We start from the raw sequence: 14,497 nt of genomic DNA on the forward strand, positions 1-14,497 counted from the left end.
TATGAGATGGTGCTGTCTCTTTCCTGACTTTATTCTCGTACTTTGTGCCACGTGCGCTTAACCCACTGTGCTACCGCCCGACTCCCACTGACTTTATTCTCAATGCCAGCCCATACCCTGACAACCTCATTGATAACAAGTGACCCATTCATGATATCAAGGGGGCTGAGAGACAGCTAACCCTGTAGGGCACATACTGTACAGAGCAAAAAGCCCCAGGTTTAAGCCAAGGCAATGCAAGAGAATACCACAGTATCTGGAGAAAATTCCATGGGGGAGAAGGGCAGGCAGTGGGGCTTCCGGTTAAGCGCACAAGATCCCATACAAGGATCCTGATTCAAGCCCCCGGCTCCCCACCTGCAGGGGGGACACATCACAAGTGGCAGAGCAGGTCTGCACGTGTCTGTCTTTCTCTCCCCCTCTCTATCTTCTCCTTCCTCTCTCAATCTCTCTCTCTCTCCTATCCAATAAAATGGGAAAAATGGCCACCAGGAGCGATGGATTTGTAGTGCCAGCACCAAGCCCCTAGAAGCAAGAAAAGAACGTTTCATGGATGATGGAGCAGTTCATAGTGTCCATCACCACCCACCCCTTTAAAATTAAACACATGCACAGGGCTCAGGTGCCACTAATAACAACAACAATGGTAATATAAAGAACAAGGCATTCTGGGAGCAAGGGGGGCAAGGAATCACCAACGGACAACCTAATGGAAACCCAGCTCTAGTATCAGCCCAACAACTCTCCTCACTTAGTAGCACGTGGCTACTGGCTACAAGTAGCGTTAACCAGCAGGTAGAGAATGTGATCTGTAGTTCTCAGAAAAACCTCAATCCATAGCACCAAATACATAAAATCGTGTGTGTGTGTGTGTGTGTGTGTGTGTGTGTGTGTTCAGATATATGAAATACATATAGTCAGGCCAGGTGGTAATTCACCCGTAAAGCACATATATTACTATGCACAAAGACATGAGTTTGGTGGTGCAGTGGACTCTCAAGCATGAGGTCCTGAGTTCAATCCCCAGCAGCACATGTACCAGAGTGATGTCTGTTTCTTTCTCTCCTCCTTTCTCATTAATAAATAAAATATTTTAAAAAAAAAGACATGAGTTCAAAGCCCCCAGTCCTCATCTGTAGAGGGAAAGTGTCATAAGCAATAGAACAGTGCTGCAGGCGCCTTTTCTCTCTATTTCTCTCCTTGATCTCTATTTCTCATCCCCTATCAAAAAAATAAAATTAAGAAGATGGCCTCAGGGCTGGGCAGTAGCACACTGGGTTAGGCGCACGTGGTACAAAGGTCCAGTGTAAGCATCCCAGTTCGAGGCCCCGGCTCCCTACCTGCAGAGGGGTCACTTTATACGTGGTGAAGCAGATCTGCAGGTGTCTGTCTTTTCCCCCTCTCTGTCTTCCCCTCTTTACTGAATTTCTGTCTGTCTTATCCAACAACAACAGCAATAACAACAACAAAATGGAGAAAATGGCCTCCAGGAGCAGGTTGGCAGGTGTCCTTCTCTCCCTTCTCTCTCTCTCCCCTCCCTTCTTAATTTATCTCTGTCCTGTCAAATAAAAAAATAGAAAAAAATGGAAAGATGGCCTCCGGGAGCAATGGATTCATAGAGCAGGCACCAAGCCCCAGTGATAACCCTGGTGGAAAAAAAAAAGAAGAGAAAAGAAAAGAAAAGAAAAGAAAAAGACAGAAAGGAAAAGAAAAACTCACAAATCTCTTTTGTCATATCTTGAACAGAAATTAACAGTATTATGTTAATAAGATAAGCCAGAAAAAGAAAAAACAATACCGAATAATTTCATTCATAGGTGGAACTTAAGAAGCAAGGACAGTAAGGAAAAATATAAGGTGAAATTTGAACTGGGTGAGGTGTATTGCACCAAAGCAAAGGACTCTGGGGAATGAGGTAAAAGGATGGGATGGAGAGGCTCTGGGGTCCTGGTGCATGATGGGAAAGAGGAGGACCTCGTTGGGAGAGCAAGTGTCTTACAGACACCCATCATGGGGAGGCTGTACCTGTGTGTCAACGACTGTACTAAAAGCCTTTACCCCTCCCACCCCCAATAAAGTGATGGAAACATGAGTCAGGCTGTAAGCAGAGGTCACGCTGAAGCAGCGACGTCACTCTGTGCCACCAGGGACATCTTTTTGGATGAGAGATCAGCACTTCCTGTCCACCAGAACATTTGTTTTTCAGTAGGCAGAGCCTGCTGGGACCTGATGACCTCTGGCACACTTTTTCTTTTAAGATTTTTTTTTTTTTGTCATCACCAGAACTTCACTACTCCAAGCTGACCTCTTCAGATAGAGAGAGGCAGAGACAGAGGGACACCACAGCACCGAAGCTTCCCCAGTACTATGGAGGTGCCAAGCTGAGAAGCAGGTGTGCTACCTAGGTGAGCTATTTTACTAACCCACACTCACATATCAGACACTTCAGTTAGAAACTGCAAAAGAAAACTGACAAAAGAAAAATGTAGGGGGTCGGGTGGTGGCACAGTGGGTTAAGTGCATGTGGCGCAAAGCGCAGGGACCAGAGTAAGGATCCGGGGGCTCCCCACCTGCAGGGGAATCGCTTCACAGGTGGTGAAGCAGGTCTGCAGGTGCCTTTCTCTCCCCCCTCTGTCTTTCCCTCCTCTCTCCATTTCTCTCTGTCCTATCCAACAATGAAGAACATCAACAATGGTAATAATAATGACCACAATGAGGCTACAACAACAAGGGCAACAAAAGGGGGAGGGGAATGGCCTCCAAGAGTGGTGGATTCATGGTGCAGGCACTGAGCCCCAGCAATAACCCTGGAGGAAAAAAATAATAATAAAAAAGAAAAATGTAAGCCAAAGGTGGCCAGTCCTCAACAGGCTCTGTTTACTGGAAAAGTAATGTCCAGATAGTTTTAGTGATGACCTTTCACCTCCAAAAATAGAATTCCTACTAAGAGGCACCTTGGCCTGGTGGAGTTAAAGAGATTGAACTACATAGACGGTGTGGATCTTCTGGCTCAGAGTTAGTAGTGACTCTCAAATGTGAATGTTAAGCACCACCTGCAAAAAAAAAAAATTTTTTTTAATTTTTAGTATCTTAATTTATTGGATAGAGACAGCCAGAAATTGAGAGAGAAGGGGGAGATAGACACCTACAATACTGTTTCACCACTTGCAAAGCTTTCCTCCTGCAGGTGGGGGCCAGGGGCTCAAACCCGGGTCCTTGTGCACTGTAATATGTGTGTTCAACCAGGTGTGCCACCTGCAAAATGTCCCTGCAAAATTCTTTTTTGCATTTATTTATTTATTTTTCCACTAGTGATTCCCTGGGGCTTTGTGCCTGTAAAATATCACTGCTCCTGATGCACTATATATTTTTTCCCCAAATAGAAGGCAAAAGACAGGGGAGTCCCTTCACAGGCGGTGAAGCAGGTCTGCAGGTGTCTATCTTTCTCTTTCCCTCTCTGTCTTCCCCTCCTCTCTCCATTTCTCTCTGTCCTATCTAACAACAATGACAATGACATCAATACCAACAACAATAATAACTACAACAATAAAAAGACAAGGGCAACAAAAGGGAAAATAAATAATTTAATTTTTTTTTTAAAAAAAGAAGGCAAAAGACAAATAAGGAGGGGGGAGTTTGGAGGGAAGAAGATACACAGGACTGTTCACTGCTGATGAAGCTTTCCCTTTGCATAGTACTCCCATGTAGTGGCCAGCAGCTCAAACCCAGTTCCTCGTGCATGGTAAGATGTGTGCTCTACCATCTGAGATGTCTCCAGGCCTCCAAGAACTAGCTCTCTCTTAAGCCAACATCTGAAGATGGAACCCACGTTCCCTCTCAGAAGGAAAGGAGAAGCTTAACTTCCATAACCTTTGGGGTTTGACAGGAACCAGCTCTCTTTGTGTATCTGGTAAATTCTCACTTCCCTAACTATAGAGCCCCACTCACCCCCTCCCTACTCCTTCCATTCTCCCTCCAACAAGGCCCAGTGCTCCCTGTTCTGATCTAAAAGAAATCAGTTTGACTCCAGACAGTACTGTCTCATTGCAGAAATGTGCTGTTAACACCGTATTAACCAGTTGTCTGTTTTGTTTACCTCTGATACTAATATAACCACGTTCAGAGCTACTCCCTGTGTCACAGTAAGCAGGAGGGAATAGTGAAAGCAGCCCCAGGATGGAGAGGGAAACATGTGGCAACAGTGAAGCCAATAAGGAGAGTCCCCAGTTCAAGTGAAAGTTTCCTGGGAGACCATGGCCCAGTTGCTGTCTGCTAAAGGTGCTCTCTCAGCATCACCGTAGCTGAACCACAAACAACCCAGGCAGAGCAAAACCTGTAACAGCTAAAGGGTCTGCCATGTCCGTGACGGTCTCTTTCACTCTCTCTCCCTCTTCATCCCTCTCTCTTGACCTGCCTGCTTCAGCCCTTCAAGGGGAGTATGCTTCCATTGACCTCCTCTCTTCCTCTCTCTCCCCCTCCTGATTTTACCTCATAAATTTCTCCTTTGACCACTGGCAGAGCCAGAACCTTGAAATTTCTTTTAGAAATGGAAACAAAAACTGACCTGGAGAGTCTGGGCCACTGCACACCTGGTTGAGGGTGCATATTACCATGCGGGTGGGCCCAGGTTTGAACCTCACTCCCCACCTGTGTGTGGTAAAGCTTCATTAAGCAATAAAGCAGGTCTGTAAGTGTCTTCCTTCCTTCCTTCCTTCCTTTTCTTTTTTTTTAAATTTTTTATTTATAAAAAAGAAACATTGACTAAGCCATAGGATAAGAGGGGTACAGTTTTGCACAATTCCCACCACCAGACCTCCGTATCCCATCCCCTCCCCTGATAGCTTTCCTATTCTTTATCCCTCTGGGAGTATGGACCCAAGGTCATTATGGGATACAGAGGGTGGGAGGTCTGGCTTCTGTAACTGCTTCCCCACTGAACATGGGTGTTGACAGGTCGATCCATACTCCCAGCCTGTCTCTCTATTTCCCCAGTGGGGAAGGGCTCTGGGGAAGCGGAACTTCAAGGCACATTGGGGTTGTGGTGGGGTTGTATGTCCAGGGAAGTCTGGTCGCATCCTGCTAGCATCTGGAACCTGGTGGCTGAAAAGAGAGTTAACATACAAAGCCAAACAAATTGTTGAACAATCATGGACCTAAAGGCTGGAATAGTGCAGATGTGTTGGGGGGGGGGTCCTCCATTTTGTAGATAGCTAGTAGGCATATTTTAGTTATATTTCAAAGGGCCTGTCACTATACTAGTGTTTTATTTTGGGGTTGTGTGTGTGTGTGTGTGTGTATGTATGTGTATGTATGTGTTTGTTTTGGGTTTTTTTTTTTTTTGCCTGAGCCTGAAATCTGATATGCAGGTGGGTCCTAATTACTGTCTGGGGAGATGATGTCATGGCTGGGAAAAGGACCAGAAAGCTGGATCAGAGAAGAGAGTAGCTCCCAAATATGGGAAAGGGGTATAAATATTACTGTAAACCCCATCGATTTGATCTGATCTGGGGCCCATAGTTAGCTTATGAGCCTGTGTGATCTCTACATCCCTCTAGATCTGAGCTCACATTCTGTGGTCATGAGTAGGAACATTCCACGCTGCCCCAATATCGACCCATCTTCCTCAGGTGTAGCATAGAGTATGTTGTCCATCCTCCCTTCGGAGGATGGAACATTCTCTACCATTGTTGATCCAAGTTGAGGGCAAGGTCCTATGGGGGCCCACAAAGGGGTCTATTTTCTTGTTCCTGTTCTTTTCTTATCTTTTCTTTTCTTTTCTTTTCTTTTGTCTCCAGGGTTATTGCTGAGGTTGGTGCTTGTACCACGAATCCACTGCTCCTGGAGGCTATTTTTTCCCCTTTTGTTGCCCTTGTTGTTTTATCATTGTTGTGGTTATTGTTGTTGTTGTTGCTATTGATGCTGTTATTGTTAAATAGGACAGAGAAATGGAGAGAGGAGGGGAAAACAGAAAGGGAAAGAGAAAGATAGACACCTGCAGACCTGCTTCACCACTTGTGAGGTAACCCCCCTGCAGGTAAGGAGCTGGGGGCTCAAACCCGGATCCTTTCACTGGTTCTTGTGCTTCCTGCCATGTGCGCTTAACCCACTGCATTACCACCTAGCCCCCTCCTTCCTTTCTCTTCTTTCTTTCCTTCTTTCTTTAATTCATTTTTATTGGATAGGACAGAGAGAAATTGAGAGGGGAGGGGAAGATAGAGAGGGAGTAGAGAGGAAAGAGAAAGATAGACAACCTGCAGAACTGAGATCCTTGCACAAGTCCGTGTGCTTTGTACTATGTGTGCTTTACCTGATGAGCCAAGTGGGCCTGGTATCTTTCTTTCTCCCTCTCTCCCTCTCTCAGTTTCTATCTATTTTAATTAAAGGGGGGCAGCAAGTTGCTGCTGAGAGTGGTGAATTTATTGTGCAGTCACCAAGCCCCAGCAATAACTCTGGTGGCAACAAGAAAAAAATAAATGGGGTCGAGCAGTAGCTGCACCAGGTTAAGTGCACATGGTACAAAGCTCAAGGATCCCGGTTCAAGCCCCTGGCTCCCCACCTGCAGGGGGGTCACCTCACAAGCAGTGAAACAGGACTGCAAGTGTCTATCTTTCTCTCCTCCTCCCTGTCTTCCCCTCCTCTCTCTATTTCTCTCTGTCCTATCCAACAACAACAACAGCAAGAACAAAAATAACAATAATAACAACAAGGGCAACAAAAGGAAAAAAATAGCCTCAAGAGCAGTAGATACATAATGCAGACACCAAGCCCCAGCAATAACCCTGGAGGTAAAAAAATTAAATAAAATAATAAAATAAAATAAAATAACTAAGAGCTGAGCTGGCTTGTTGTGATTCATGTCCCTGAAAACATCTATGTATTTCTGTTGAAATGGAGAGGAAATGATTTGGGGGCCTCCAAGTCACACAGGCAAAGTACCTGTGAGCCCTGATGTCACATGACTGCATGCTCCAGGGCAAGAGAGAAATCCAGGAGGTTCAGACCTACAGAGAGAACTGTCAAGTGCACTAAGGACCAGAGGGGTTGCAGGTATGTAAGGTTTTGATCGGGGATGAGCAGGTGGCAGTAGCCTGGGTGTGACTGAAGATAAAGAGTCTTGGGTACCCCCTCCCCCTTTAAGTAGTGTGACCTGGGACCTTGATTTCCTCATTCATAGCCTGTAAGCCATAGGGCCTTCTTCACCCCAAGGGCTCTTCTGAATGTATTTGCTCAGCTACATGAACATCTTCCACTTCTGAAAAGCAGAATCCATATTCATAAGCAGTGAGGTTCCAGGATATGCCCTGTTTGGACAACGTTTTGGAAGTCAATTAAAGTACACAAGAGGGAGTCAGGCAATAGCGCAGCAGTTTAAGCGCATGTGGCGTGAAGCACAAGGGCCGGCGTAAGGATCCTGGTTTGAGCCCCTGGCTCCTCACCTGCAGGGGAGTCGCTTCACAGGTGGTGAAGCAGGTCTGCAGGTGTCTATCTTTCTCTCCCCCTCTCTGTCTTCCCCTCCTCTCTCCATTTCTCTCTGTCCTATCCAACAATGATGACATCAATAACAACAACAATAATAACTACAGTGAAAAATAACAAGGGCAACAAAAGGGAAAATAAATAAAATATTAAAAATAAATGAAGTACACAAGATATGGTTGTTGTTGTTTTTTCAGAGATAAGCACATTTATTTCTACGGTTTATTGTATGTCACAAGCTGAACCACAGAAGCAGCCTGTCAGTCTACAACCCTGGGTCCTTTCTCTCTGACCAACCTACTAGAACTTTCTAGACTGTGTTGGCCTAAACTCTCCATCTGGGTGCCATCTGAGGTCATGAAGCCCCATGAGAATCTAATCAACACTGTGGACTGTCTCCCAAGAAGAGCTGCACAAACAACATAAGCACATAGACTCGGCATACAATGATCAGGGGTTCACAGGCAGATCTGGGGTCTTTGAGTGAAACCCTGGGCCTAGACAATGGCCTGCAGAGGACAGCAAGGCAGCTGGAGCCCACACTGAGAGGTGCATTCAGGAAAGCTAGGGACACTATAGAATTTGATTAGTTTTTTGAAGGCACTTTTCTTCAGCATCATCATCTCTTCGGGAAACCTAGAAAAGAGTGGGACACGGGAGGCACCCCCATTCTTCATGGAGCCATCTGTGAAAAGTGACTTCTGAGCACTCACAGGCACACTGGTGCAACTGAGGGAACGCACTGTTTTCTTCTTACTCTGCACAGACAGATAATTGAACAGGAAGGAGGGCAACTTGTGCTTGGTGACATCTGGGGCCTCTTCAGAAAAGCAGTCGTCAAATGGGTCCTGCAGAGTTTCAAGATGACTGCCATCTTCCCCTCTCAGAGGGCCATTTCCCAGAGGCTGAGGCTGCTTGATGATCTTCTGGACCTGATCTGGATAATCTCCTGCCTCGTTGGCAGATTGAAGGTGCATCCCATTGGCCATGGCTCTGGGACCCCAGCCTGGAGGGATGAGTGTCCCAACCTGAGGTCTAGGTTGGGAAGTGCAATGCTGACTCAGGATGAGAGTGGCGGCATCTCGAATGAGATTCCAGTCTCTCAAGATGTCATCTCTGGTGGTGAACTGGGATGTCACCGTGAAACGGATGATCAGCTTGTCCTGAACAGTGGCTGGAATGAGGAATAGATGGCCAGCTTTGGTGATTTCCTCCAGCACACTTTCAGTGAGACAGTTTGGACCCTGTTTGAGAGACAACAAGAAGTGAAATCTGCATCCCCTAGAAGTCCAGCCTTTATGTCTCCAAGAGACTAGACCTATAAATCACACCAGGCATGGGGTCCTGGAGAATGACATTACCTTTAGACGAAACACCACCAGGCCAAGGTGCCTCTTAGCAGGAATTTCAAAGAAAGGATCACTTCTAACCAGAGATTCAAAATATTTAGCCATTTTGGTCCCCTAGAGTGGTAAAATAGAGAACTGAGATCAGCAATCAGGCAGAGCATAACTATGCATAAACATTCATGCTCCTGGATGGTTAGGTTTGGTTTTTTTGTTGTTGTTGTTGTTGTTGTTTTTAATTTTTTTATTATCTTTATTTATTGGATAAAGACAGCCAGAAATCAAGAGGGAAGGGGGTGATAGAGAGAGAGACAGAGAGACACCTGCAGCCCTGCTTCACCACTCATAAAGCTTTCCCCCTGCAGGTAGAGACCAGAGGCTCGAACCCGGGTCCTTGCGCACTGTAATACATGCGCTTAACCAGGTGTGCCACCACCCAGCCCCGGTTTGGTTTGGTTTTTGAGAAAGAGAGAAATCAAGAGAGAAGGGGGAGAAAAATGAGAGACAGACAGACAGACAGACAGATGGACTGTGGCACTATTTCATCACTTGTGAAGTTTTCCTCCTGCAATTTGGAACCAGGGACTGGAACCTGGGTCCTTGTTCACTGTAACAAGGAGAGTTTAGTGAATGCACCATCACCCAAATGTGTCCCCAATGGTTTTTAACCCATGACACCTTTGTGGCACAGAGACCTGACTGGCTTCTACCTGCTTTTCTTTCCGCTGAATTTTGCTCATGCTTCAAGCTGGGAGAGTTCCAGTGGCTCCTGATTTCTGGTCACCTCAGACCCACCTGGAGAACTCACACCTGAGGACCTTGAGACTTCACTCAGCCCAAAGCCAGAAGGCATGTGATGATCTCAGCTGATACTCTGTCCCCACAGCTTCTCCACTGGCCAAGGGGAAACGTGAGCTCCCAGATCCAGCCTGTGCACTGTGCTCCCACCCAGATACTTCACAGGGACTGCACTGCCCAGAGTCACCCCTGTTCCCACCCTACGCCTCCACCTTCCCTCAACTCCAAGCCTTTGCATTTGTGTACTGCAAATGCCCATCATCCTCTTTTCTCTGACATTGCACAAAGAATATATAGTCACATATGCCCCTGTGCACAGAATGGGAAAGGCTTTGCATCAATCTAAAGAGCACAGAGCTTCTGATTGGGAGAGTAGAAAAAGTTCAGAGATGGTATTGGTGGCTGGATATATTCTGAGTTTTGCTTCCTGACACTGAATTAAAAAATTAAAAAACGATCAAATTGGTGGCTGGGTGGTGACACACCTGGTTGAGCACACATGTTACAATGCTCAAGGACCCAGGTTTAAACCCCCATCCCCACCTGCAGAGGGAAAACTTTGCGAGTGCTAAAGCAGTGTTACAGGTGTCTCTCTGTCTCTCTCTCTTTTTTTTTCCTTTCCTCCAGGGTTATCACTGGGACTTGGTGCCTGCACTACAAACCCACTGTTCTTGGAGGCCATTTTTTCCCATTTTTCTTTCCCTTGTTGTTGTATTATTGTTACTGTTATTGCTGTTGTCATTGTTGGATAGGACAGAGAGAAATTAAGAGAGGAAAGGAAGACAGAGAGGGGGAGGGAAAGACAGACATCTGAAGACCTACTTCACCACTCGTGAAGTGACCCCACCCTGCAGGTGGGAAGCTGGGGACTCGAACCTGGATCCTTGAGCGGGTCCTTGCACTTCCCACCACGTGAACCTAACCATGTGCACTAGCGCCCAGCCCCCTCTCTCCCTGTTAATCACCCCCTTCCCTCTCTGTTTCTGACAGTCTCTATTCAATAAGATTATTTATTTATTATTTATTTATTTATTTATTTATTTTTACCAGAGCACTGCTCAGCTCTGACTTATAGTGGTACAGGGGATTGAACCTGGGACTTTGAAGCCTCAGGCATGAAAGTCTGTTTGCATTACCATTATGCTATCTACCCCTGCTCCAATAAGATAATTTTTTAAAAAATTAATCACCAAAATGGGGCCATTCACACCTGAAATACTAAGGTCCCAGGTTCTATCCCTAGTGCCACCATAAGCTAGAGCTGAGCAGTGATCTGATGTCTCTCTCCACCTTTCTCTCCATATCTTTCATTAAAAACAAATAAAATTTGGGAGTTGAGCGGTAACGCAGTGGGTTAAGCGCAGGTGGCACAAAGCACAAGGACCAGAGTAAGGAATCTGGTTCGAGCCCCCGGCTCCCCACCTGCAGGGGAGTCGCTTCACAAGCAGTGAAGCAGGTCTGCAAGTGTCTTTCTTTCCCCCTCTCTGTCTTCCCCTCCTCTCTCTCATTTCTCTCTGTCCTATCCAACAACGATGGCATCAATAACTACAACAATAAAACAACAAGGGCAATGAAAGGGAATAAATAAATATTTTTTTAAATTTAAAATTAAAAAAATTTAATTAAAATAAAAAAGAAAGGACAGTGTCCTGTGGGTGTACCTGCCGTTCTGGGCAACAACTTTGTCCTTTCCAGGGACTCTTAAGAAAATGAGAGAGAGGCTGAATGATGGCACACCTGGTTGAAAGCACATATTACCATACACTGGGACCCAGATTCAAGCCCCAGATCCCCAGCTGCCGGGGGAAGAAGCTTCACAAGTGACGAAACAGCGCTACAGGTACATCCTCTCTCCCTCCCTCTCTCTCTCTCCCCCTTCCCTCTCAGTTTCTCTCTGTCTCTATCCAGTAAATAATAAATAAAATATTAAAAATAATAATAAATAAGCAAAAAAACATTAGAAAAAAGAGAAAAGAATGGGTAGGGATATAGCATAATGGTAATGCAAAAATACTTTCATGCCTGAGGCTCTGAAGTCCCAGGTTCAATCCCCCACACCGCCATAAGCCAGAGCTGAGCAGTGCTCTGGTAAAAAAAAAAAAAAGAAAGAAAGAAAGAAAGAGAAAGAAAGAAAGGAAGAAAGAAAAAAAGAGAGAAAGAAAGAAAGAAAGAAAGAAAGAAAGAAAGAAAGAAAGAAAGAAAGGAAGGAAGGAAAGAAAGGGGAACCTAAACTGGAATTGATGTATTGCACCAAAGTAAAAGACTCTGGGGTAGGTGTAGGGGAGAATACAGGTCCAAAAAAGATGACAGAGGTCCTAGTGGGGATTGTTTTGTTACATGGAAAACTGAGGAATGTTATGCATGTACAAACTATTATATTTACTGTCGAATGTAAAACATTAATTCCCCAATAAAGAAATTTAAAAAAAAAAGAGAGAGAAAGAAAGGAAGGAAGGAAGGAAGGAAGGAAGGAAGGAAGGAAGAGAGAAGGAAAAGAAAAAAGAGAGGACACTGCTGGGCAAAGTTTTAGTCAAGTCCCACCATGGGGAACACAACAGGGGACAGTGGCCGTCTCAGCTGCCTCTGGTTCCCTCCCCTCATGCAATAATTCATGGCACACCCAGTAGATGTTACATGTTACTAGCACAATAATTTGGTTGTTGTTGTTGTTGGATTTTATTGAAATCAGTTATACCCACAGCCCATCAATAAATATCTGTACACAATGCCGAGGTGGTTGTTCTAGATTTCAGAGGTCTGGCTACCCAGGCCAAGAGAGCCAGGTTAACCCTTAGACCCTTTGGTTTTCTTGCTCTTTCTGTCTCGGCAAGCCAGGCACTGAAGTCCTCACTCCCCAGGGCCCAGTAGCAGCAGCAGAAGGACCCTCAGGCAGGGTCATAGATGGCAGGCAGACCTGGCTGCCACACTTCTGCTCAGTGTTCCTCTAGCTAACAAAGAGACAGGTTCCCTGAATAATAATCAAGTCCCAGGAGCCAAGAAACAAACTCAGACACCTGAGCCACATGCCACTGGTCCCCTGTGGCAGTTCTGTGAAGCCAACCAGCCCTGCTCCCTACTAGGATGCAAAGCAAGCCCGGGCTCAGCCCACAGAATACGCATGTTACCTACATGCCGGACGTGCGCTTGAAGGTTCTTCACCCCGAAGGACCGAATCACGAACCAGAGCTTAATGGAGCGAAAACGCCTGCTCAGGGGAATCTGCCAGTGCTGGAACAGAGAAACACAGTGCCCACATTAGAAACAAAGTGCCCCACTCCTTCACACACTCCAGGCTTCCTCAGCCATCCCCTGAAGGGCACTCCAGGGATAGATGGTGTCACCATGACTCCTGAGGCTGTCACCAAGGAGACTTCAAGGCAAGAGACCCAAACGCTGTCTCTTTCTGTGGTGAACATTTGGTAAAGGTGACTCAGCCTCCTGTCCTAGGGGAAACCAAGATGATGATTCTAGAGGGCCTGAGGTAGTAAGCATTTCAACCTAGGCTGACATTAAAAACTAGAGCAGGGGCTGGTTGGTGGTGAAATTGGTGAAGAGAGTTACCATGTGTAAGGACCTGGGTTTGAATCCTGGGTCCACACCTACAGGGGGGATTATCATACACAGTGGAGGAGTGCTGCAGGTGTTCTGTCATATCCCCCCTTTCTTTCTCAATTTCTCTCTGTCTTTGTTAAATAAATAAATAAATAAATATTTTTAAAATATTTATTCCCTTTTGTTTCCCTTGTTGTTTATTGTTGTTGTTATTGATGTTGTTGTTGTTGGAGAGGACAGAGAGAAATGGAGAGAGGAGGGGAAGACAGAGAGGGGGAGAGAAAGATAGACACCTGCTTCACCGCTTGTGAAGCGACTCCCCTGCAGGTGGGGAGCCAGGGCTCGAACAGGGATCCTTATGCCGGTCCTTGTGTTTTGTGCCACCTATGCTTAACCTGCTGCGCTGCCACCCGACTCCCATACATAAATATTTTTCTGAGCTAAGTCAGAATGATAAAGATGAGTATGGAATGATCCCACTCATCAATAGAAGTTGAGAAAGACGATCTGAAAGGGAAACTAAAAGTAGGATCTGACTAAATTGGAAGTAGGGCACCAAAGTAAAAACCCTGTGGTGAGGGGTAGACATGCAGCTTCCTGGCCCGGTGGGGGGTGGGGGTGGGTGGGTGGGATGGGTCACAGTCTTTTGGTGGTGGGAATGGTGTTTATGTAGAGTAGAGTGTAGTCATATAAATCACTAGTCAATATGAGAGGGGGAAAATTAACTGTATGTCTCCAAGTCTTTAAAACACAGAGTCTTCTTAATATATAGGCTGTGTATTTGATATGCGGACTCTCTCAAAAGCCTAGACCAAGTAGATCAGAAGCAACCAATGGCACAGCTATATACAAGACACTGGGTACTATACAGCAAACCATAACAAAAGGACTTTTCAAAGTTAACCCAATTACCAAATAATGTGATGATAACATTAACTATCCATTGTCTTTTTGAACCCTAAGACAGCAGGAACCTCACATCTCCACTATAGAGCCTATATTTCCCCCAGTCCTGGAACCTTAGGATAGGGCCCAATTTCCCGCATGCCTCTCCCAATCCATATCAAATAATACTGCATCTGCCAATCACAACCTAATCAACGCAACGATTGCCACCTCAACATGCTTCAGCTCAGACTGTGTCCAGAGACTTCAGGTGTGGAACGACAACCCTTCAGCTTCATTACTCAGGTGAGACCTTTCCTTTCATAGTATTCTCTAATTCCATCCCAGGTGGTTCACTTTCTAACAAAGTCCCAAAACCTAGATATAGACCAGGTTCTGTGAGAGAGAGCATATGTTCACACGTATCCATAAACTAGTGC

At 45.7% G+C, this 14,497-nt stretch overlaps 1 protein-coding gene across 2 annotated transcripts in view; it reads right to left on the reverse strand.

Moving 5' to 3' along the window:
* Nucleotides 1-7,664: 7,664 nt before the first annotated feature.
* Nucleotides 7,665-14,497, reverse strand: part of HDC (histidine decarboxylase) — a 32,276-nt gene continuing 25,443 nt past the window's right edge. For both annotated transcript variants that reach the window (XM_060174647.1, XM_007517335.3), the window contains 3 exons: nucleotides 12,750-12,848; nucleotides 8,838-8,939; nucleotides 7,665-8,720 (listed from right to left, as the gene is read on the reverse strand). In XM_060174647.1, the coding sequence (XP_060030630.1) occupies nucleotides 7,974-8,720; nucleotides 8,838-8,939; nucleotides 12,750-12,848 (948 nt within the window). In that variant the 3' untranslated portion in view covers nucleotides 7,665-7,973. The remainder of the gene's footprint in view (nucleotides 8,721-8,837; nucleotides 8,940-12,749; nucleotides 12,849-14,497) is intronic.

The sequence above is a fragment of the Erinaceus europaeus genome, chromosome 16 (genome assembly GCF_950295315.1).
Source record: "Erinaceus europaeus chromosome 16, mEriEur2.1, whole genome shotgun sequence".
NCBI classification, from domain to species: Eukaryota; Metazoa; Chordata; class Mammalia; order Eulipotyphla; family Erinaceidae; genus Erinaceus; species Erinaceus europaeus.